The sequence below is a fragment of the Choristoneura fumiferana genome, chromosome 23 (genome assembly GCF_025370935.1).
Source record: "Choristoneura fumiferana chromosome 23, NRCan_CFum_1, whole genome shotgun sequence".
NCBI lineage: Eukaryota > Metazoa > Arthropoda > Insecta > Lepidoptera > Tortricidae > Choristoneura > Choristoneura fumiferana.
The window spans coordinates 1586224-1612201 of NC_133494.1; the positions used below are offsets into that span (position 1 = coordinate 1586224).

At 38.8% G+C, this 25978-nt stretch overlaps 1 protein-coding gene across 3 annotated transcripts in view; it reads right to left on the reverse strand.

The window, feature by feature from the left end:
* Positions 1 to 25978, reverse strand: part of tkv (serine/threonine receptor kinase thickveins) — a 273659-nt gene that overhangs the window by 199034 nt on the left and 48647 nt on the right. For 2 of the 3 annotated variants that reach the window (XR_012452786.1, XM_074105940.1), the window contains exon 1: positions 4315 to 4385. The exons of the other annotated variant lie outside the window; for it this stretch is intronic. Coding sequence is in view for 1 of the 2 variants with exons in the window: in XM_074105940.1 (XP_073962041.1) it covers positions 4315 to 4354 (40 nt within the window). In the remaining variant the exon portion in view is untranslated. Of the gene's footprint in view, positions 1 to 4314; positions 4386 to 25978 lie in introns of those variants that run through there. 3 annotated transcript variants of the gene reach the window in all.

Consider the following 25978-nt stretch of genomic DNA (forward strand, 5'->3'; position numbering starts at 1 on the left):
GTCTCATGTCATGATGTCACTTAGTTCGTTGCTTGAGGCCCAATGAATCGTGCGGTCATAATGTTATAGCCCAAGTCACGATTTCGCGAACCATTCTACGAATAGTTGCCACTGTTTTGTCTTGGGTTTTAACATCTACTGGGAATCACGTGTCCAGTACCTTTGCTCGAAACATGAATCCAGGGTGGCAAGAAGTTAGTCGTTAGTGCGATACAAGCATCATATGCCAATCGATACTTCTTAGTATCTTGCACAATGGCAAAAAAGAACTGATTTTAAATTGGCTTGACGCATAACTCAGCACCTCGTGTTTGGAGAACCGTACCCCTTCGTCGGAGGCCGCAACAAAGACAGAATTCCCTGAAAGCGTAGCACAAAAGCTTTAAATCCAGCCTGTCAAACGAGTTTCGTAGTTTTATTGCAACAAGCCGCAAATTTATTTCACGCCGCGTTGTCTTGTTTTGCCATGTTGTGTTAGACGACTGTGCTTAACGATTAAATGTGGTAGTCGTGGTATTAAATATCGTGATTCGTGAGCTCATTAACGGTAATCAAGCTGAACTATCAAGAGTATAAATCTAGTAGTTCAGCTTGAATTTACTCGGTTAGGTATCCTATTACTTTTTAACTATACAATGCATGACTTTTTTGTCAAAAAAAATATGTAATATGTTGTATTATGTGTATGTATGTATTATGTGTATTATTATATTGTAATTGGGGTTTACTTCCAGGAAATATAATAATTCTTCACTTATTTGATATTCGCAGTAAGAACGTCAATGGAGTACCGAAACGGGAACGTTTTAAAAAATCTTACTCAACGTTATGTAAATAACGTAATATTATAAAATGTAAATATGTTGGTTGTGCATAAAATTTTCCTGACGTATTTATTTATAAGATTTGACACTGAGCGATAAACACCCACAAAAAGGTTACCTACATTTTTAGAATTAGCCAGTGAAAGTTTCATGAACTTACTTATATGAAATAATAGGCAGGTACTGGATAAAACAGGTCGATGAAGTAAATTGACATTTAACAGGGGTGAAGATGGTTGAAGTTTTAATTAACTTAATGTCTTAAATAACTCTTCACAAAGTAAACGTTGGACCAAAACGCATGACTAAATACAAAAATACCGGCTATTAGAAATGTAGGGCCATTAGTTGGCATCTTGTCGCCGAAACCGTCAAAATTATACAATTAAAGTGTCAAAACCAATTAAACAGCTCGCAACGCACCAAAACTCAATGCAAATGGCTACAACCTTTTACTTGCCTATGGTATAAATAATGCATTGGCTTGGGTATAAAAGACACATTAATCTATTCATGGCACCATGTTCCGGATCCGGTATTAGATTAGTTACCTAAGGACTAGCTGTAAGTTCAACGGACTAATTAGACAAAAACGATCGAAGTTTAACTATCACATTAGGACTAAATTAACAACCTTGATTTATTGTCTTGTCTTACATCAACCTAAATCGGGATTAAGTTTAAACCATACCAGGTTAGAGATGTGAAGAAAAGTGTTTTTAGGGCACACTAAGTATAATGTGTAGTACCAGTGAGGTTTTGCCCTATTACCTTATTCATAAAAAGTTAATAACCTAAAGTTAACACAGAAGAATTGGAAACACAGCAAGTACGCAAGATAACTAGGTTAATGAAAATTAGGATAAATTGTATCGCAATGGTTTAATCCCGTTCAAGGTTCAAGTCAGTGGCCATATTGTCTAAAGCGCTGACGTTCGCGATTTAATTCACCATGGTCTTTCTACGTGATTGAAAACGATTGTGATTCCAAGTGTGTTAGACAATTTAATTAAGGCCCCTTGATCTGACAACGATTCGCTGGAAAAACTCGAAGACTGCACACCGCACATTTCAAGTCATATTTGTTAACATACGAGGCGAGAGATTTTAGGCAAGAGAAAAACGTGAGTTTAATGTTGGGACAACCATTTTAGGACTTCCTAAAAGGACATGGCAACCCTAGGTAGGTGAATGCTCTGGATCGCCGGAACGGGCCGATGACACGGTCTAGCGCGGGCCGGTGCGGCAGACCGGGCCCCGCCACGCTTGCCTATTGGATCGTGACAAACCAACGTGTCAAATTCAATTTCGCACTTACACTATTTCTGTCGAACTGAATTCAGTTGTGTTTTAGTGTGTGCACTAAAACAAGAAATAAACGGCTATGTTCTTGTACGAGAAGGCTAAAAACACTAGAATAAACCGCGCAAAACCGCGTTGCTCCATGGGCTTTTGGCCAGCTATAGCCAGTTTATTGAATCAGGCGTTACTTTGCGGAGGTCCATATCAATGAACTAAAATAATTTCCTTGCTCACCCGCGACCTTACGATAGCTAAGCTTATGCAAAATATGCGTGTTCATGCAGTTCCTCCACCTCCACACTGTAAGAACACACACAAATCACACAAACCCGTCTATCACCACCACCACACTACACCGACTGCTACGGCTTGGATCTAATTTCAGCAATGGTAGTTAATAAAAAAATAAACATGCCTTGACAGTAAATAAATAAAAATCAAGGTAGTTTTCAAGGACGGTTAAGAAATTTATTAATAATTTGTGGGTAGTTTTGTTTTGTTTCATAAAACGTATGTGGGTACTTGGGGAGTTACAGTGACAAGTTAAAACGGTGGTTGTGGTTCGTTAGTCTAACAACTGGTAGCATGGTGTACGGTTGTGTCACTCTGAAGATGAGCTCTGGTTGAGTTCGAAACCCGTCGGTGTAGTGTGGTGGTGGTGATAGATGGGTTTGTGTGATTTGTGTGTGTTCTTACAGTGTGGAGGTGGAGGAACTGCATGAACACGCATATTTTGCGTGAGCTTAGCTATCGTAAGGTCGCGGGTGAGCAAGGAAATTATTTTAGTTCAGCTATAGCCAGGCTTGCCTGCATCCTTGCAGATGGCCGCACGGCGCAACAAGTGAACTTGTCTATTATATTTAGTTACCGCCAGCCTGTCTACTAATTATTTTCCCGATGAGCAGTCAGCGGCTGATCGATTGCCACAAGTTTTTTACAGCACTCAAAATGAGATCTACTTCAACTGCAGTCTAGAATACATTTAGATCTAAACATAGGACATTCTAAGAGCGGGAGCGACATGCCGGAATAATGATTCGCGCCAATTAACACATCGTAAACGACTAATCGCGGCTACTGGATTCCACAAGGGCTGGGAAAAAATGGAACCTACGTTGTTTCCTAACAAGGTTTTTTTGAGATTTTTTAATTTTATTTTACACAGGAAACTACCACGAGGTACGTAACTTGAGTTCTGCTCACCTTGTTCGCAATTAACATTGAATCCAACCATTTAAGAGTCCCTTCCTTCGTTACCTTCTTGACTTTAAGAACACGCTCATATTAAGCGCTCATAGGCTCATAGCTCATATGCTAAGTACTTACGTACACGTACTTACTTACTTTTACTTAATAAACCCGTCAATTCGATCCATCGTGGAGTAAAAACTACTTACGACCTTCAGTTAGAAGCAACAATACTATTAGTGTTCCAAACGGACACAGATAGTTGACTACCATTACTACCAGTACAAGGGGTAAAGCTAGTTAAAGCGGGTAATCAAGCGGTAATTGCATAAATTAATTGTTCCTCATAAACTGCCCACTAACAAAATTCACTAAATTAGCTAAAACCAATTACCTTAATCATTTAGTTCTCGGATATAATATAGACTTTCGTAAAGTAACGCCTGATAGTAGGTAGATACTTAAGAAAAACTCAGTCGCTAGTACTCGCTAGAGACAAGCCTCATATCCCGGTATACAAATGTACGTCCTGCCCCTCCAGAGTGACCGACTCCCTCTCGAGTAGAGTAATTATGGCTGAAAATTGAGAATGTTTACGAACTACTCTTTGTTGTCTTGAGCAGCGTTTCCACCAGTAACGTGTGAGGAATGTGTTTTTCATTAATTAACCAATAGAAACGCTTCATTTACCTCGAATCGCTACGCTCAGTTGTTTCCACCAGAGATGTGCTGTGCGAGGCGAGGTAAATGAAGCATTATTATTCCTCGCACATTATTGGAAACGCTGTTTTACATTACATAATACAACAATGCTTTTAAACGATTTACCGCAGCTCAAAACGGGCGCAAGCCCGATCAAACCTTGTTTGATACTGACACCCTTATTTTAAAACCATCTCTAGGTTCTCCTTAAACGTCGGGTTAACATTAAAATCGTTTTATATGCGCTGTGCTGGTAAAGGGGCTGAGCATTATAAAGCAATAAAATTGAAAACAATACCGTGAAAGGCTACGGTCGTAGTGTTGGGGTTATGGGGCATAGATCGTGTGAAACGTCTCCTTGAAACATACCTGTAACAAACAGAAGAGGACATTGAGTAAGGAAATACACTCACCGGCAAAAAATTTAGCCCAAAAGCCAATTGCGTTTTAGTACTATAAATTAAGTAAATTAAACAACTTTTTTTAGAAGCAAACTCTTTTGCATTCATTATTAAATACTGGCTGCTTAATTGTTAAACGCCATAAAATCGATAATTTAAAAAGATTTTTCGTCAGTCATTCGTTAGCGACCATTCTTGCTACAAAATTATTGTTCTTAACTCAACATTGCAAATTAAAGTTAAGTTATATGCTAGTGTGATGTTTTTGGCGGTTTTGTTAACAGAGCAGGGTAACTCAGCGCGAGGTGGCTTTATTTCTTAACGTGCCACGTACAACTTTAAGACATGCTCTCAAAAGCTATAGGCAGTCAGATCGGCCTCTACACGCGAAGACCTGGAACTGGAACTGCCCGAGATGAACGGTTTATTGTGCTTTTAACGAAATTTATCCGCTCGAAGGCCAACGCAAGCTCCTGAACTCCTCAGGAGTCGGTCGCGAAAGGGTGTGGCGTAGACAAGGGGAATGCTATTTACCTATAACTACCCGTCAGACGGTCGGTTGCGATGGGGGGTCCCTAATGGTTTGGGGAGGAATTTGTTCAGACGCACGCACGGAGTTAGTCATTGTAAATGGCCGTCTAACAGCGGCCAGGTACATTGAAGAAATTCTGCAGGAACTCGTCACGCCATTCGTGGGCTTTGTTGGTGAAGAAAACTTCACGCTGATGCACGATAACGCAAGAGTCCACGTCGCTCGAGTCGTTGAAGCTTACTTAGCCGACGTTGGGATTCGAAAGTTCCAATGGCCAGCTCGAAGTCCGGATCTTAATCCGATTGAGCATGTCTGGGACAGCAAGCAGTTTTGGCTGTGGGAGGAACTGTCTCAAATCGATATAAAAAACATTATTCAGAGTATGCCTGATAGGATTCAGGCGGTAATTTGGGCCAGAGGATACTCGTTATTAATTTGTTGTTTTGTTTCATTCCCCTTTTATAATTAATTTTAAAAAATGTGTTAATTTTGTGATGTTTTTGTTACCCCACTAGATTTTCCTTGATTTCTTAAAATTTTCTTCTTAAATTACTTCAGTCTCAATAATTTAATGTTTATCGCACGCTAATCATACCTCTTATACATAAGACTATCGAAAACAATCATTTACAGACAAAACAAAAACTCAACTTTGTAATTTGGGCCAAATTTTTTGCCGGCGAGTGTACATATATTCGAAATATATTTCGAAACAAAACAACAAAAGTAAATGAGTACACTTCAGTTCTGTGACTATTCGGTGAACCAAAGTCTGACATGTAAAGTAAATAAATGGCCACTTAATGGGTGAATTAGATGGGTAATGAAAAAAAAAATAGCAAACTATATCGTGTGAAGTGTCAAATGAACTTAGATTGCAGGAAAACTTTAAAATATCCGTGATGTCCAGAAAAGTACAGAACCCCTTTCCACGCGAAATAATTATCACTTTTTTTTCCAGTCTTTCCTTCATTGTAACACAGCTCTAAATATTCGAGTTTACTTGAGATTATCTTCTTAGCCACCTTTCCTAAAGCGAAATATTTACGGAACGTGACATCCTAGTAATAGTAAGTCGACTTAATGCACCATAACAAGTTCTTGGTAAAAACGTGTCAAATTTGTGACGGTTCGACTCAGAAAGCCGAGCAGAGACAAAGACAGAGCAAACATTGGCCACCGCCTAGATATCCGAGGCAAACGGAAACTAGTCCGGGCTCTTGCTGTTAAAGCTCATAAAACATTTCGTAGACTTTGTGAAAGTAATCTGATGCAAGAGTTTAGCCTTACACAGAAAGGTTATGTGGAGAACGGTTGCGATAATAGCCTTATAAAGTAATAGCAATAGCATTACAATTACTTAAATGTGGTATAAAAATCTTAAAAAATTACGAACAGAAATGTTTTAAATACTCGACCTACCTACCTATCTAAAATAACTTAGCATTTTAGTGCAAATAATATCAAATCTACATGTAGGTAATCCTTTAATTAAAACCATTTATGTAATCGTAGAACAATTATTATTTCAAAAAAGTAACTAAGAAAACACACCAAAAAATACATCGCGATTGAAAACTTTCGAGTCTTATCATAATCATAACTCAAAGTTAAGAATATCGGGTGTGGCCTGTATATGAGCAAATAATTAAAACATAAATCATACTCCTCAAACTGAACAACATTAGTTCAGCGACTTTTAAAAATAATTAGTTTTTTAATTTTTATTACACTTAAGTTTATTCGAAGAAGCAATGTAAAGCAAAATGCTTGATCTTTGTTGCGTGACAGGAGGTGACAGGCAACGTCAGTTGTGTTCTACGATGGCGTACATTGATAGCAATATTTAATTTGTATGAAAAAAGGAAAATTCAGAGACTCCAAAGGACTTTAAAACTCGCTGAACTAATGTTGTTCAGTTTGACGAGGACGATCTATGTTTTAATTTTTTGCTCGTATTACAGGCCACACCCGTTATAACAAAAATGGTCTGCTATCCATGGAGATAGACCATTTTGTTTTGTTTTGTTTATATACTGGGATGGTCAGCAAACAATCCCGTATAAGAACGCGCCCGACTCGGCCGGCGCAAACAGACGCTCGCCGTGTTTGCTGTGCGCTTCGCGCGTCCGAGCAAATGTTTGCGGACAATTTGAAGGTACGACGCCCTGCAAGATCAATTAGCAGAGACTTGGAGGCCCAGATGGGATTAACCTTTTATGTTCTTCATCATCATCCCGGGCTACAATGACTGAGGCAAAGTAACAGGCTCATGCAAAAGTCTGTATTATAACGTGTGGGCTCCGCGCTCCGCAGAAAACCATCGTTGCTGTAACATAACGTGTGGCAACACATGCTGAGTGGAGGCCCTTTTTGTTGTCCTGTCGTGGCTAAGTTTTTATGTTTAGTTTTAGTTTTATTACTGTAAGGTGGTGGTACTAATGGAACCAAATAAATCTCATAATCAGAAGACTTGGGCTGTAGTGTTACCACGCGGGCCCAGTGCGGATTGGGAATTTCACACACCATTGAATTGCTTCGCAGGTTTAACAGGTTCCTTAACACGTTTTCCTTCGCCGTAGATAAAGAACGTGGTAAATTTCAAATGTAATTTCGCTCATGAATTTTGAATAACTCAGAGGTGAACCCGGGTGGGGGCCCGCGCGGCTCGATCTGCTTGAGAGTCCATAGGTAAACCACTAAGCCACCACGGCGTCTATGTCTGTTCTGTACTTACAAAATAAATGGGAAAGCTTGTCTGTGGCTCAATGAGTCGTAAACGACTGCAAGGATTTGGATGAAATTGATTCTTGGAGGAAAGTGACAAGTGTTAGGTCGTGTTGCCTAGCAACCATTATTTACGATAGGTATAGAATTATTCACAGGCGACCTTGGTACTTTTGTCGCATTCAGACATGCCAATTTGCAGTTCATTAGTATGATAATTGCTTCTCAGCGGGGGTAGGTTTTGTAACTAAGAATTCTGCTGAAAAGTAGAGACAGACATTCAGTTTATATATAGGTGTAGGTAAGAGACCCTTCTGCGCTCTCCACCGCGCACATCCTACTCGTTACAGCTTAATGATCACGTATCAGATACGTGATCGCACATGCCCGTAACGGTGGTGTGGTAGCTTAAAATTCGCTTCCCTCGTCTGTTTTTTCGGATAAGTATAATTTAGGGATATTCAAGGCCAGTCTGAATAGGCCATTACCTACTGAACCAGTGAGTTACGCACTCGGATAGAAAATTTGGACATTGCACTAACCGTCATAAATTTACGCAATACCCTGAATATAATAAAAATATGTAAGTAATGTCAAAAGGGCCGCACGATGCGCCCGAATGTAGGTAGGTACAGGCGCGGGCAGTATGTTAATGCGGGCAATCACGCATCTCGACGCATGCGCAGCGCACCCGGCTTCATCGCGATACTAGTCTGCGCACACCGCGACCAGGGCGGGAACATACTTGGTACTTAATAAGGATACTAGGACTACACTACTGAGACCACCATCGACTACGAGAACGACAGTCGACGTAAAATCAAAAAAAAAAAAAAAAAAAAGGTTTTTGCCGACTATTGGATGACTAACTTGCTCTGGAACGTCTTACAAGATTTGACTCGATGATCAAAATTTGCTAAATAAAAGCTTGCAAAACAATCCCAATTAACGCAAAAAAGGACTTCAAATTTGATTATTTACTTATTTACATGTAAACTCAAGTGACTGACACGACACAATAATCTTAGGCACCGCTTCTACTTCAATTGACCTATGGATTTTCTATACTATTTTCTATACGCGTGAATCTTTATTATCTTTTTTTATGTTTTTGAAATAATCATGTATGTTAGGAAGAACATATGTGATTTTCCCACTAACGTCGATAAGCCAAAGGCTACTAGAAACACACGGAAGCTTAAAGTTCCATCTTACAGACTGGCTAAAACCAAAAAGCCGTTTCTGGGAAATTGCATACGTTTTTATAATAAAATTCCAAAAAATATTATAAATGAAACGGATACAAAATTCAGATCTATTGTCAAGAAGACATTAATATCAAAGGCATATTATAAAGTTAATGATTATATCATGGACAGGGATATTTGGAAATAATTCCGATCCGCATTAGTGATCCCTTCGAATAGCGAACCTACTGTTAAAAATAAAGTTGTGTTAAATACTTGTGATGTATACATATCATTTAATAATATAGTAAATTTGTTTAAAAAAAAATATACCACTGTTGAGTTTCTTGCCGTATTCTTCTCAACAGAGGTTTTTCCGAACCGGTGGTAGATTTTTTTTGACATTCATAAGTGCTTGTTATAGCCTAAATTTAATAAAAATATTTTGACTTTGACTAAAAAAAATCAAAACGAACGACTTTACAACAAAAACTGCAGAATTAGCTTAGCTAACATGAGAAAATATACTGACTCTGTGGGTCATCCGAAAGTATAAACGAAGTCTCATTTTCAATTTAGATAGATAAATAAGAAATTATAAAATTTCGAGACGTTACTCGAAAAATGACACCAGATAAAAACCTGTTCCCGGAAATACGTCTCACCTCTAACCCAGCCTGAGACGTATTTGCTATGCCGCCGCTGCGCTTGTGACTGGCGCCGAAGCTCCTGTTAATCCGATGTCAATCACACAACGACCGCAAAAACGAAAACGGAATCTGTATCTTATTATATCTCACACAAGAGTAGAATCGATTTATTAATGGTGAAGTTTTCTCCAACAAGGATTTAAAGTCATAATTATATAGGTACTCGCCTATGTACTAAGTACATAATACTGAAGCGATACAAAAAAAATATGTCTTTAAATCGTACCGCAGATACCCGATAAAAAGTAAGTAATACAAGCACTTTTAAAATAGCAAAGCTTCGTGTTAACGCAAAGAAAATGAACGGTTCTTAAAATAAACAAGAATACATAAAGTGACTGTCCACCTTGTTTACATCGTTGTTTCTTTTTTAAGAGGAAATACCACATAAACTACGCATAGTGCGCGGCGAACAGAAATAATCAAGATCGGAGCAGGACGAATATTTCAGCTTTTTCATTTCTCGCGCACAATATTTAAACAAAACGTAGGACGCGATCGAAATCGTTGGACTCGTTTAAATTCCCCGCGACAAGGCGAGGTGGGAAATGGTCGAGAAAAACGACGAGCACACAAAAATGTCGAGGGCCGAGAGCAAACCCGTGTAGGAATGTTAGTGACCACACCGACGCGGACGCAGGACACGGCCTTATTAAGAGCTCGCGTTTGAGACGCCGCATCGCATTTCCATATAAAACAAATTAAGCTTTGTAACTTTAATTTAATGCTAGACATTACTGGCAATGGAGACCCAACCACGAAACTTGCGACATCACAGGTTGTTTATATCTGAACTGACCTGTTTCAATATAGGTACATATTTTGTTAGTACAACTAAATTCAAACAGACGTAAATAGAACCTATTTGGTCCTTTGTCATTGCAAATGCCACTAAATCGGGCAATATTACGACATACAAAGGAATTCCAACAAGCACCCACCCGTAAAGAGACACCATAGGCTAGTCAAGATAAGAACAAGGCATCAGATATAGCCGGTGTTACAAAATCCGTTGTTATCCGTACACGGGCGCAATGAAATATCAACATAAAAGGAGTTGTCCAGAAACGGAATCGAAGTAAACGGGGCATTTCCGCGCACATGCGCGGTAGATAGTTCCTAGTACGTATAAACGCCTTTCATGGAAACAGTCGCTCGCGCCGACACAATGCACATGCGCTATCGTGTCTCTGAAGACATTAAAGCGCTTCAAAGCTTTCGTTTTCCGAATAAGCAAATATTGGTTAAACTCAACCATGTTGAACAGAATGTGAGAATCAGGTTGAGTCTATTTGGGATGGACATTTAACAAATTTACTCACTAATGATTCTGGGAAGTAGAGAATAGAAGGAAGGTTACGAGACTTGTAATGATATTTGGTTTATTAGGGTTCCGTATCGTAAAACGGAAACCCTATTATTACTAAGACCGCTGTCCGCCCGTCCGTCTGTCCGTCTGTCACCAGGCTGTATTCTCATGAACCGTGATAGTTAGACGGTTGAAATTTTCACAGATTATGTATAACTGTAGCCGCTATAACAACAAGTACTAAAAACAGAATAAAATAAATATTTAAGGGGAGCTCCCATACAACAAACGTGATTTTTTGCCGTTTTTTGCTAATTTCTAATAAATGTTGTATATATGGTACTGAACCTTTTGTGCGCGATTCCGACTCGCACTTGGCCGGTTTTTAACTTGTGTGTCAGAGTGTAAACCTCAAACCAGTTTTCACAATAGTAAACAGGTCGACATGAAAAGCGTCGATCTCTCCGGGGCGGGGTGTTTTAATAAGCGGCATTCAGCTCAAGATGATTTATCGCTGAGAGAGGTCTCGGTGTGATATATAGCACCTCACCGTGGTCCTAGCACCGTTTATACTTATCGAGATTTATAGATGAGGATCAATAAAAATATTGAGAAAGCCATAATAAAACGTGGCCGGGGCACCACGACCGCGAGGCGTATAGAATGCTTACGATATTTTATGGGCAAGAATCCCATTTAAACCAGGATTATAGGTGCCTATTCATTGTGATGGGGATATAGGAGGAACTGTTCGCTTCGTTATTCGATTTTCTTTCGGTGCCAAGTCGATCGTTTCGATGCACGTTTTTATTGGATGGAACGCCTTGAATTTCACACTTCCCGCGGCGTTGGCTCCCAACACAGCTTGGGGGAATTGTTGAACAGTCGGTATTAATGCAAGGCGACACTGCTTTCTACGAAACACGAAGCGAAGGACCCGTTAACACCAACGTTAGTTTTTGAATATCATTATATCAACAAAAATATACGTGGCAGTGGCATTCGTCAGTCAAATACCAGTGAAAAATATAAATAAAGCTGAAGTATCTTTGATAATGCATATAATTTCAAAACCTTCATATCATCTGTCACCTTCGTTTCTATATACTTATATATGGATATATATACATGTGGGATCGTGCGAAGGAAACAAACTTTTAAACCGAGAAGTAAAAAAAGTTTATTAAAAAAAACTAAATGGAATACGTTAATTGACAAAATAAAACAGAAAACACATGCAGCAACTAGGCTCACCCGATCGTAACTCACACTCTTTTACTCATTCGCTCGTCTCATTCACTCCACATTAGTCTTCAGTCATTCGGTCGCTCGTTTACATCAAATCATTCTAACATTAATCCACCCTCATTCCCACATTCGGCCATCCTACACACATGACTGTCCCCAGGCATCCTTTAAACAAAACATCTTAAACATCTAAACATCTTAACCTAGGTACATCTTAACCACATAAACATGTGCTGTAGCCATCATTAAACTCAATAAAACCAAATCTTTACATCTTATACAAATAAAAAAAACAGTTTACCAGTCTTACAATTAGACATCTTTTTTAAAACCAAAAAAAAACAAAAACACCATCTCAGAAAAAAAACAGGGAAAAAACAATACTGCAAAAAAAAACAAACCATACCCAGTAGCAATCCAGCATTGTTTGTGATCCCGACCTACTTGTGGAATCGTTACCCATTTTAAATTTCACACCACACCAGTGGGTATAAAATTTCTTTACACCTTCCATAGCCTGAGCTTTTAACAACTTTAAGTGACCTTGGAGGTCACTTTCACACTTTAGCAAGTGTACCTGACTGCCGTTCATGATAACAGTCATATCGTATAACAATTCCTGGCCTAGAACAACATCGCGAAACACAACACGGGTCGCACCGAGCCCCGTCAACGACAGTTCGCACTTTTCGTAGCCCGGCACGCCTAACAACTTATTACAGTTCTCCGACACCAAATTTACGTCACTGCCGAAGTCCACAAACGCGTTAGAACATCGATCAAACAATAAAATCTTTGTCGACTTTCGATCGATGTTTTGATCTCTAGTTCGATCACCTCGTTCACAGCTGCTTGATCTGCTGTCACCGTCAACGTCATTATTTTTGTGACATCTGACGTCTGTCGCTGTCATCGCCGCCATCTTCGCCGCCATGTCTATGTCGTTCCCGGTCGTTCCATTCCATGCACATTCGTTGTCCAACTCATTCGTTCGAACATTAGCTCGCACGCATAAGTTCGTTCCATTCGATTCGTTCTCGTTCGAATTAGCCGATTGACTTCCGCCAGCGCCACCATTATGCTCGTCAGCTGATTCGTTCGATGTTTTTTCAAATATACTATGGTTTTCTTCACAGCTGTAGCACGTCTTTACGGGCCGGTTTTTCGTCGTGTCATCGTGTTGTAACTGCATACTTGACATCTTACTCTTAATCATTTCGTAAATTCTTAGTTTGTCCTTCAAGTCACCGTAGGATGTCACTCCGTATAACACCGTCTTATTCGTCTCCGTATCTTCGATGCCGTCGACAATATACTTAATTGTCACATAGTCTGGCATTTTTCCTCTTTTGCCCAACTCGCGCATCGTAAGTAGGTAGTCAAGGCAACTCTCGTCTACCTTCTTTTTACGCGCCGCCATTAGCTCGTGTATCGCCTTTATGTCGATCGTGTCATGGAATTCTTCGCCTAGCGCGTACTTTAACTCGTCCCACGACTTAAACGGTCGCTCCGCCTGTAGCCAAAGGGCTGCGGTGCCCGTCATACTGCGCCTGGCAACAATTAATTGTTGTAAGGGCGTCCACCCAAATATCGTCGCGTTTTCTTCGATGTCGTCGATAAATTTAGTAACGCTGTACATCTCATCTTGCGCACTAAATTTACTGACTAGGTCGTCAATGTACTGCAGGCTTTCACTACCGTCGTACGTCATCATCACGTCAGTTGCCCTTGCAGTCGTCGTCGTCGTCGTCGTCGTATTCGTCGTTTGGAGCTTGAGTCTCGGTGCCTCATCCACACCTCCACTCGGAGCCTCGCTAGCTGCCTCGTCGTAAATCCTATCTGTTTCCATCCCTCCGATGTGCCGTTTCTCGCCGCTCAGAAGCCACCGTCTTACTCCCGAAGCCAGCAGAAACTCGTCTTCGTCGTTATTTCGGCCGCCCGTCGTAAATAGCAACCGCCACAACACGAAATGTAACCGCCTCGTTACACCACGTAGCACACCAGTCCGTCGTCGTATTCGCAGTTAATTTTTTTCCTTCTGATCCCGGACGAGCCCCCAAAAATGTGGGATCGTGCGAAGGAAACAAACTTTTAAACCGAGAAGTAAAAAAAGTTTATTAAAAAAAAAACTAAATGGAATACGTTAATTGACAAAATAAAACAGAAAACACATGCAGCAACTAGGCTCACCCGATCGTAACTCACACTCTTTTACTCATTCGCTCGTCTCATTCACTCCACATTAGTCTTCAGTCATTCGGTCGCTCGTTTACATCAAATCATTCTAACATTAATCCACCCTCATTCCCACATACATATATATATATTAGTTAGAAAAGTCCACGAGTGGCGACCACGAACCGGAAGACGAAGCGTTGGCAGGCCTGCCACCAGGTGGACTGACGACATCGTGAGAGTTGCGGGAAACCGGTGGATGTAATTGGCGAGTTGTCTTTCATTGTGGCGTTCTAAGGGGGAGGCCTTTGTCCAGCAGTGGACGTCTTCCGGCTGATGATGATGAATGATGATATAAGTTTGATATTTCGTTGACTGTACGTAACATATAACTAGCTAGGCAGGTAGTGTCATATCGAATGATTGTTTTAACTTCTATTTAACTATAACTACTTCATAAACACATTAAACACTATTTCTAAAGCGAGTTATTTTTTTAGACTACAAGTACAGACCTAGTATTGGCAGAAAAATAATTTAGTATATTGCATTGCACCTAAACATATTTTTCAGTGAACAATACCAAGAAAAGTTTTATGTAGAAGAAGACTCTACGCCAGTTTGTGCTCGCATGTCTAATAAGAGAGCACTTTTGTGCGTTCCCTGACAGGACAATGGGTGAATCGGATTTATATACGCATCCCGCCGCGCCACTACCCTTGTTGAGAGCCTACATCGAAAGGTATCTCGTAGAAAACATCTTGGACCCAAACTGCATTATACAAGGTACTTATTGCTTCGCGGATAAAATCAGTTGCGAGCTTCCGAAACTTAACCATCAAGTTCTTTGTACGGAAATTTTGTTATTTTCGGTTGCGGCGGGAATGGTAGAGCGACGTGTGAAGGCATCCCATTCGTGTGCTTTTTATTTCGCAGAAAACATGTGTCGAAACGGGCTTTACGACCAACTCTGCCACGGTTAAGCGGACGCGAATTTTATGTGCGCGTTCACATCGTTGTAAAAATAACACTTGTGGCGATGAATATTGAATGTGCCGGCTAAAATGTAGCACTAATCTGCGTTGAATGTTACTAAAAGTGATATATTGTATATTAGCGTTAGGTATACTAAAGATTGTCAACAAAGAAAATGTATGCATTGTTATAAAATTAAGCCGACACATTTCGGATTATTCGTGGTAGTTCCTTCGTCGTGACCTTAAATGGGACTTATGGGACTAGGGCAATTTTTTTTGCACTAAATCCATTACAAGCGAATAAAGAAGGACCTTGTAAAGGAACGAAAGCGGTTAGGGAATCGCAATAGCTAATTCATCAGAACTTTTCATTCAAAATGTAACTTTGAACATCGACCAATGTATGGAAACTTTCGTCGGCTTTAAATGAAAAACACTTATCGCATTCACTGCCACCTGACTTCCACAAGTGCCACCGAAGTATGTGTGCGTTCAAAATGTATGTATAATTATGACAGCGGCACTGGGCATAATGTGCGTCGGTGGCAGTGAATGCGTTAAAAGGTGTGTTGAGTCAAACTTGCTTAAAAATCTACTTAAATATTCAGAATTTATTGTTAAAACATCTTGTATAATAATTGTTACCAAACATAAAAGCTAAGACCAGGATCTTATTCCGCCTGGTCCTATTCTAATGTAACTACATTTACAATTACAAATGAGGCAGTTCCCGTAAACGACAGCCACTGCTGTGCCCTAGAATGGTGCGCTTGATTGCGGACTAATGACACGCTCGAGGCTGCCTCCGCACCTGAGTTAGGCCTTCGTCCCACTTGTGGCGAAAAGCTAACACAGGGAGTCGAAGCGAGTTCATTTAAAAAGATTATGTTAAATTTAATTATGCTAAGTTTTAATACAAGCTACTATTATATGCCCTGACAGGATGGGGTGTCAGGGATTGACTTGAAATAAAATTGTAGCACTGTCTTCAAACTTGCATGTTATGCTAAATGTGAAGTCAATCCACTGACAGTAAGTTAAATTTGACTTTCTAGATTTGACCCAAACATAATAAGATATAAGTTACTACACAAGACAATGGCAGGATCTCGCGTATCATAGGCGAAAGTGGCACCAAAGAGGATATGCCTTTGCCTAAGAGTGGGAAACAAAAGATTCTACAAAAATAGATCACATTCAGTAGTCGAACCTGGCTAAAGCTCGATAGTTCCGAGCATTTTGACATTTCCTTGGTAAGTAGCCAATAATCTTAGTACTTCGAGATGAGTTAAACATGACAGTCTAGTGAAAAAATATCTAGTTCATATCATTAGGTACGAAATAAATAAATACACCGCTTAATTAGTTCTACTGCGGCGAAAGGAAAATAAGTTGGAAAATAACGCATAACTGGCTCATATTTGTCTGAAATAATGTCTCATGAAGCATCGGAAGGTTAAGTATAATAATAATATGGCGAGATTTATAGTTGACAGACGCAATGTGTTGTGATGGCTTGTCCTCTCTCTTTCTCCCTCATATTAAATGTATCAAACCGATACTGTTCTCATGCGTTACAACACGACAAGTCAGACAAATGTGCTGTGTTTGCCTGTAATTGGGTAAATACTCTTCCAATTGTTATACCTATATGGTATGTTACCTGTTGGCAAACCTAAATAAATAAATAAATGCATCGCTTGTTTCACTCTGTCGCTTCGCAGTCGGGGAACACCGACTTTACGCTGCACTCGGCGAGACGGAAGGCAGGGATCAAACTAGTAATTTCAGTATTCATATTCATTTAGTGAAATGTTCAGTTCTGCTAAATTATGGCCATCAAGCATTGGGAATGGAGTTAGGCTTGTGAATTATTTGAACGATATTAACTGAGTTGCCGCTGGAATATTTATGGCTAGAAATCGACAGGTAATTATCGTTCGTTTAACGTTGTATTTATATGAAATTTAGGCTTGGTTCAAAACATATTCATTGTTGTCGTCAAATAACTCAAATGTAAAACAAAACCTCACTATCCAACTTTAATCTCACCAATGCATAGTAGGTACTAGAATAAAACACACAATGCTAATAAAACCGCGGCAGAAATAATCTCACAAGCATGGGTGGGAGTCAAGACTGCAATCGTCTGACATTACGGGTCAAACTTTCCTCGAGATAATTAAAAAGCATTAGGTACTTACTATAAACGGGACTAGCAGAAACTTAAGACTTGAGTATATTACTGAAAGTAAATCTAGGAAGTATACTTTCACTGTAAATGGGAACTTGTTTGAGGATAGACTAAATCAGTGATTCCCAAAGTGGTCCAGGTGGACCCCCAGGGGTCCACGGGAGACTTGCTGGGGGTCTACGTAGGCGTGAACAAAAAATGGGGGTCCATAAGATGTTAATGGGGGTCCACGAAAATTTATCTGCTTTTGATAGTAAAGAGCCAAAATGTAAGCATAGTTTTTATAAGGGCCTACCTACATTGTTTTAAGTACCTAACTAAGCAGATAATATTTTAATAGGGCAAGCGACTGGACAGAACTCAGAAGCGACACAATTTTTATTTTTTGGCGACTTTAAGAATGTGGTAGAAATGTAGCAGAGGGGGTCCACCGAAACCAGTAAAATTTTGAAAGTGGTCCACGAGAAAGATAAGTTTGGGAACTAATGGACTAAATGCAGACCACATGTAAATGATCGATTGTATTTTTCTGAAGAAAAAAAAACACACTTGAGCAATCTCAGTCACTTGAGAATATAACAAAGTAGAACGTAATTGAATGATAGCCGGAAAGCGATTGTGTCTCGAATAGGGTGCATGCATCAATCATCATCAGACGAGACAAATCCAATTGACCGCTGAATGGTGCATGAACTGGCAACGACTACAATCGAGGCAGATTTAAATGTAACTACTTTATTTATTCAACTACTTATATATCTTAGCAAGATATAAAGAGGATGTGTGTGGAACGGATTACTTTAAGCACCGGTTATAATCAACGAGGACAAATAATCATCGTCAAAGCCATAATAAATACAACACAGTTATTCTTGTGTTATAACTTAAATTGTATGAAATGCAGCGATTTGATCCCCGCTTTTGTCTGCCTAGATTCGATGAGGTCAAATCAATCAGCCTGAAAAGTATACTCGGATTCCTGGCCATTCAACTCAATATTTGAATTTATATTTAAAAAAATATTGAAACGTATAATGAAGCGCAGAATGAGATGTCACATGTTGGATGGAATACATGTTCGCATTTTTGTATTCAATTAAGACAGTATGTACAAACAAAGCCTTATCGGCTACCTAATAACAAAAGGTCCAATAATGTCTTAAAGCGAAACGTTTAAGACAATTCGTAGAAAATATACGACATCAAGTTATTTTAAGGATGAATTAAATACATTACAGAAACTCCAGTTGATCAGCTACGATTAAAATAAACGTTTCTAGGAATATGCAGGTGAGTTACCAAGTTATTGTAAACCGAACTAAGAAATAAAAGAACAACAAAATGAAGGCTGGTTCTCTATGATTATTGAAACATTTAAGACAATTCTTAGATGGCAGGTGATTAAAAACGCAAATTCAGTGACAAGAATTTAAGCATAGGTAACATTACACTTTTATAAATTGAATTTGAATAATTACCCTGTGTTTTTCTTGATTCTTAACTTCGACAGATAACTCAGTACATTGATAGAAACTACCTGGTAATTAATAACTGTGGGAGCTATCAACATCCGGCGACTTGTATCACTGTACCATCAATTTATTTTCTATTACATACCTACAACCACAAAAATACGTGTTAAGACTTTATTAGAAATTGACTTTAGCAAAATATTTCACTTAACATTAGGTGATGAGACTATTTAAGACTTTTTGATTGCTAACACAATATATTTACCTAGATAGATGTATCCAATCCACCGGTAATAAAATGTAAATTAAAGCTAACCTGAGCATAAGGCTGGGTCAACTATTTTTTGTTGTTATTTCCGTCAGCGAGGGGACAAAAGTAGTACAGTTTAATAGAAGAAATGTCGTGTCACATTATTATTTACTATATGACTAATTAAGGGTCTTAAAACTACTACAAAAATGCATGTTTGGTGAATTTTAAAGAAGTTACAGTTTAAAGTGTGCCAAGGAAAAGTTGATCGACCCATAAAAGCCACATGTAGGTAAATTGAACAAGTAATTAATTAATCAAAACCTACGATAATGATTACAAAGTGATTCAGCAGGGTATGGCATTTCAGACCGAATAGTTTTTTATCGAGAAATCAACTACACATAATTACAATCTACTTTGTTGTGTAGAAGTTGTAGTAGCATTATTCCAGTTCTATAGTAAATAAAGTCTGTATATTTTTTACAGTTAACTGTTTTGTGAATATGCCATGTATTCGGTTTTCTATTTTTGAGATTATTTTTTTTGCCTTAATTAAATTCATAAGAAATCCACAGATTAAAAAATATATATTTTACAGTTCTGGTTACACCCGCATTAAATATAACACCACCTTGAGTCACCTTGACTTACTCTGGTTAGCGATGTAAGCTTTTAAACATAATAGAGCACGGTAACTAGCTTTTGCATCCAGTGGCAATCTCTAATAAAAACTTGAAGCTTCATGTCAGGCAGCCGTTCCGATACGCATTCGAAAACTCCACTTGTTGCCTTGCCACAGTTATTGCCTGTGCACCGCGGGCACCAGCTAGTTAAACTATAAAATTCATGGATCTGTTTCTAAAATTAGTTATTTTTTAAATAAGACCTTGTGCTGACTGTACTTTTTACAGACCGTTCACACAACAGAAGTGAAATTGTAGACAACTAATTTATACACTTGTACAGTCGAGTTCGTAAACTGTGAGTAAAAATTTGATCAATAAATATCTGAACACGGTTCTACGCCGTTAACAATAGTCGTGTTCACATTTTTGATCAAATGTTTGCTTAGAAGTTTAAGAACTCGACTGTACCTACTACGAATATTGCAAGTTTAAAAAAAGTTTGTGAAAAGGATTTATTCTAACAGAATCCATTTCTAGCTTGGGATTATCAGCTTTTTGTCAACGTTTCGTATTTACGTTCCTCACTGCGGTACAACGATCATCGATTACTAAAGGCCAACCGCATGATTAGCTCATGACAGCTAAAATTGACACCCGTGTAACCTACCTATAGCACTTTTGGATGAGCACTTACTTTTACCATACGATTTCGTGATGCGTAACTTCATGTAGAAGTTAAAGTTTTTTAGGGTCCGTACCCAAGGGTAAAAACAGGACCTATTACTAAGATCCGCTGACCGTCCGTTATTGTCGTTTGTCAAACTCATGAACCGTGATAGCTAGACAGTGGAATTTTCACAGATTACGTATTCTGCTGCCGCTATAATAAATCTAAAACAGAACAAAATAATATATTTAAGGGGGGCTCTCATACAACAAGCGTGATTTTTTGCCGTTTTTTGCTCATGATTAATAAAGGCAACAGTAGACGCTTTGAAATATTCATAGAAAATTTAGTCGTATATTCACTTTTCAAAAAAGCCGTGGTGGCCTAGTAGTTTGACCTATCGCCTCTCAACAGAGGGTGTGGGTTCAAACCCGGCTCGCACCACTGAGTTATTCGAAATTCATGCGCGGTATTACATTTGAAATTTACCATGAGCTTTGCGGTGAAAACAACGTCGTGGGAAACTGCACAACCTGCGAAGCAATTCAATGGTCGTGTGAAGTTCCAAATCCGCACTGGCCCGCGTGGGAACTACGGCCAAGCCCTCTTGTTCTGAGAGGAGGCCTGTGCCAGCAGTGGGACATATATAGGGCTGGGATGACGATGATGATAATAATTCACTTTAAAAATAATAGTTAAATAAAAATAAAAATAAATATTAAAGGGGGGCTCCCATACAACAAACTTTTGGTTGTAATGTTGTCTAATGTTGTTGATCACAGTACGGAACCCTCGTGGCGAGGCAACTCGCACTTGGCGGGTTTTTATTAATTCATTGCTCACCTAATCAGAGCGTATTAACAATATCGAGGTCCTAGCAGGCATGCAATTCTCGCACCCTAGCTTTTTAGGGTTCCGCAGCCAAAATGGCAAAAACGGAACCTTATAGTTTCGCCTGTTTGTCTGTCTGTCTGTCCGTCCGCGGCTTTGCTCAGGGACTAGCAAGGCTAGAAAGTTATATTTTGCACGAATAAATATAAACTATGCCGACAAATGGTACAATAAAAAATTCAAAAACATTTTTATACAGTACCTCCTCCATAGACGTAAAGTGGGGGTGATTTTTTTTTTTCTTCGTCCAACTGTAGAATGGGGTATCGTTGGATAGGTCTTTTAAAAACATTGCGGGGTTGCTACAACGATTTTTCGATTCAGTGATTTGTTTGCAAAATATTCAACTTTAAAGTGCAAATTTCATAACTACGGGCTACGGAACCTATTTCGGGCGTGTCCGACATGCTCTTGGCCGGTTTTTTTAATCAAATCACTGACACCATGCGTCGAAAAAAACAATAATACATAGCAATAATCGAGGGAGGATACATCAAATTAAATTGTCACTGTATGTAAAGTTTTCAATTTCTTTTGGGTGTGCGCGGGCCCCTATGAACTTAGGCAGTTGCCTACTTACCCTAATGATTGATTTAGCCTGCGTAAGCTACCATATCAACCGATCGCTCATTGGTCTATTATACCAAAAGATCTATCCTTGATTTAGTAGGTCTAGAACCCACACTGCACCTGGCTTGTCGCTCACTGGCTTGTTATTTTATACATATCAAATAACTTCTTTAACGCATTCACTGTCACCTGACTTCACAGGTGCCACCGACGCACATGTGCGTTCAAAATGTATGAATAATTATGACAGCGGCACTGGGCGAAGTCCGAAAACGCATATGTGCGTCGGTGGCAGTGAACGTTAACGGTAGAATAGTGCCCATCCGAAGTTTGAGAATTTCCGCATAACTGAAAAATTCAGCTAAATCCAATTTTCACTCCAAATTTCCCAAAAAAAATAAAAAGAAATACAAACTAAATATAGATGCACAGAAAAAACCAGAAAAATAAGACCATCACTGGGAATCGAACCGGTCCTCGGTATTCGTGTAGTGATGGTCTTATTTTTCTGGTTTTTCTGTGCATCTATATTTCAGTTTGTATTTTCAATTTATGTTTTACGGGATGACCGTAAAAGTAAAATTTGGAATTGAAATAAAAAATACAAAGATTCAAAAAAAAATCTTCAAATAAAATAAAACCATCCCTGCTAAAGTAAAAGTAGTGCAGATACGCGTATAGGCGTATCGCGTTTAAGCTCGTGCGACGTACGATTTAATCCTTTAATAACTAGTTATCTGGGAACACCTTCATGCTGCATGTATGTGTCTTTTGTCAGTTTTCAATATCAATTTCTTAATTGCTCATGAAGTAAACATTGTATATTAATGTTCTTGGAGTATAATACTAACAATGTACCAAGAATTCGCCAGTTTATGTTTGCCACTAAATGTCTTTACTGTCTGTTTCGACATGAATTGAACCTTTTCGTCTTTTCTTGAGTTAATTTTTCAGACACAGCCTCTTCTGCAGTATCCATTCCATAGAACTAATACTTAGTATGAGGAATAGAATATTGATATCATATTATCTTGTTTTCGTTAATCCTTATTCGTTTAATTCTTATTAGCCTTGTTCTGTATTCATCACTATATTTTTGGTCAAATTGTATAATGTATCGCGTGTGGTTCGCGAACAAGACGAATAGAGAATTAGTGATGAATTCCGAATGTCATGAAATAAGAATAAAATTATAAACGAATGAGACGAGATAACTTCACGATAAATTCACGTCGACACTTTTTGATTCCTTTGCTGATGCGCACACGACTTTGCTCTCGCATAGGCTTGAGTAATTTACATTACTTAAGTTAACGTTCTTTAGGATGTAAATCCTGCCTGACACAATGCACAACTATGAAGTTTCTGACAATATGAATCATATTGCGTGCGACAGAAAAGCAAGTAGGTATAGCATTTCTTTCATATGTTTTACGTTGCAAATATTCAGAAACTTCATAGTTGTGCAATGTGTTAGGATTCACTTCATAACCGCCGTTAACTATAATCACTGAAATTTATTCCTTTCTAAGCCACAATCTCTGCAATAACCCTTTTTGAGCAATTAACCTCGCTACAGAACGAGGTGGGAAAACGAACATATGGCGTTAAATCCGTTCCTGTAGACAGACGCCTCGCGTTTTGGCGCTGTGTGACGTTTCTATTCCTCGTATTATCTATCACTTCTGTGAAAGTATCCGATGTCGAATGTGCACGGGTGACAGTTGAAGTGGGCTTTGCGACATAGGTACATCTTACAATGTAAGTCGTCGAGGTTCAAGGAACTCGCAACGCAACTCTTTGAACGCCTCGCGGAGTCGTCGAGTTACGTTTGTATGTTTATTCGCGACGAGCTAGTTTATAGCTTATTGCGATCAACAAGCCTTATTGAAGTCACCGCTGCTTCACGATTTATTTACAATTAATACAACTAGCTAGAATTTGACAGTGACATCAAAGTAATGGACTTGTTTGGTTGATGTAAATTCAAGCTCAAAAGCAGCTTGACGCCGTCGCGCATTGTTGTTGTATTTTGGTTTACTCTTGTGAAAGAAATCGCAAATTTATAAACCACAGACTCAATTTATAACATATAAGCCGGGCCGGCGGAGGTAAAGGCACACGACTAGTAAGTTTATATTTCCGTAATTGCGCCGGCGTGAGTGACATCTGCGCGACTAAATCATTAAACCGCCCAAGACGACACGCTAAGCCACTCCTCTCATCTATCATTAGGATCATACGTCTCGTCGACAACATTGTTGTGTCATAATTGGCTAGCTGTTGCCCACAACTTCGTCTGCTTCCAATGGGAACTACGCACTTTCCCAGGACAAAAAGTAGCCGATGTAATTAAAACGTTAATAAAAGTTTTTGTTAAAAATGAAATTTTTAATACTTACGAATACTTAAGCTATCTTATTAAATGAAAGTTAAACCGGATAACTCACGTCTTAAATCGAGCTTAATTCGAAAATTTTTTGCCAAGATTTTTTTTGCTGACTGTACTTTTTGTTGACTGTACCTGCATTGTCATTCAAACTTCATTCCGTACCAAATTTCAAGTGGATGCCACCCGAGGCTACCCGAGGTTTTTTATCGATTTTTGACAAGTTTGAATCGTATTCCTACTTTTGCACTACAGATAGAATACGGCATCGGTTCTTCAATCTTTTATCTCCATTTCTGTCGACCGGATTAAAAAAAATGAATACTTAATTTTGTATGATTTTTTAAACATTGTCTAGAAACACTTATTCGTATCTCTATATTGACGTGAAAGATCTAAATATACGAAATCTACATACATATTTGGGTTCGTCTTTGACGTCTCAAAAAAACGTGTCGAGGATTTTCATTTGAAACTAATTAACACAAAGTTATGGCCAGAAAACCAGTTTTTTGGCCTAAAATTGTTAACTTGATGCCAAATATCTCGAGGATATTAACTTTGAAATATGGATACTATATTGCCTTAAAGCCGTTGGTTAATATAATAAGCTACAAAAAACATTAAAAAAGAATTTAGATCGAAGGTCATTGGGCATGGGATCCCCTTAACCGTTGAGGAGTTCCGTCCTGCGGAGACGATCTTGGCCGGACCACAGGATGTCACTACTTATTATATTATTGTATTGTCACCAGATTTACAAAAGTATGCTAAATTTCAAGTTATCCGACCATGAAACTGCGTCAATTTAACTTGCAAGATTTGACCCGTACAAGCATACATAGGTACATACATTGCAAGTTAAATAAAACCTTGTAATAATAAGAAAAGTATAAACTATTTTTACAATCAGCTCAGTAGTTCCTAAGACTGCAAATAATGAAACAATTACGTTTACCTCTTTTATCATATTAGAAAAGATGTAACAACCGTCCGTCTGTAATTAATAGTTCTATAAAGCCTTAGACATAGTCGCGTACGCAGCTTTTTACTGACAAATGTAATATAGTCGACTTTTTTGCAGCAATAGAAAAATGGTTAATTAGTACGTTAGTGAGTAAGAATTGACTATATCACTGTAACATTGTTAGAATGTAAATATGTTATGTATGAGGGACCTGAAGTGTTCAATTTTAAAAGGGACTTTGTGCAATCGTGTTAGCTGCACATGCGTCGTTTTCAATTAAAACGGAAGCTTAGTAATCGAAAGTATAGTGATTATTACAAGAGGTTAAAAAACTATGTTAAGGTGAGTGTATTCACTATATAACCCCACATAAACTCTCGATCCCGGCTTTGTACGTACTCCGCGAAAGCTTGGACTCAATATTTTTACACGATCCGAACGGCGGCGGCGGCCGCGATTTAGTTTTACTTTACCGATCGTACAGAATATTTGACTTTGATGCAGACCTACAAATGGCATCTGCTTCTCAGCACGAACCCGTATCTAATCGCTAATGCTGCATGAACTTACACTAGCAGACCAGCCTTTATCTACACATAAGCCACGCAATTGTTAGACATTGACAGGTTACTGCCGAATCAAACAAATGACCGACAGATAGCGCAGG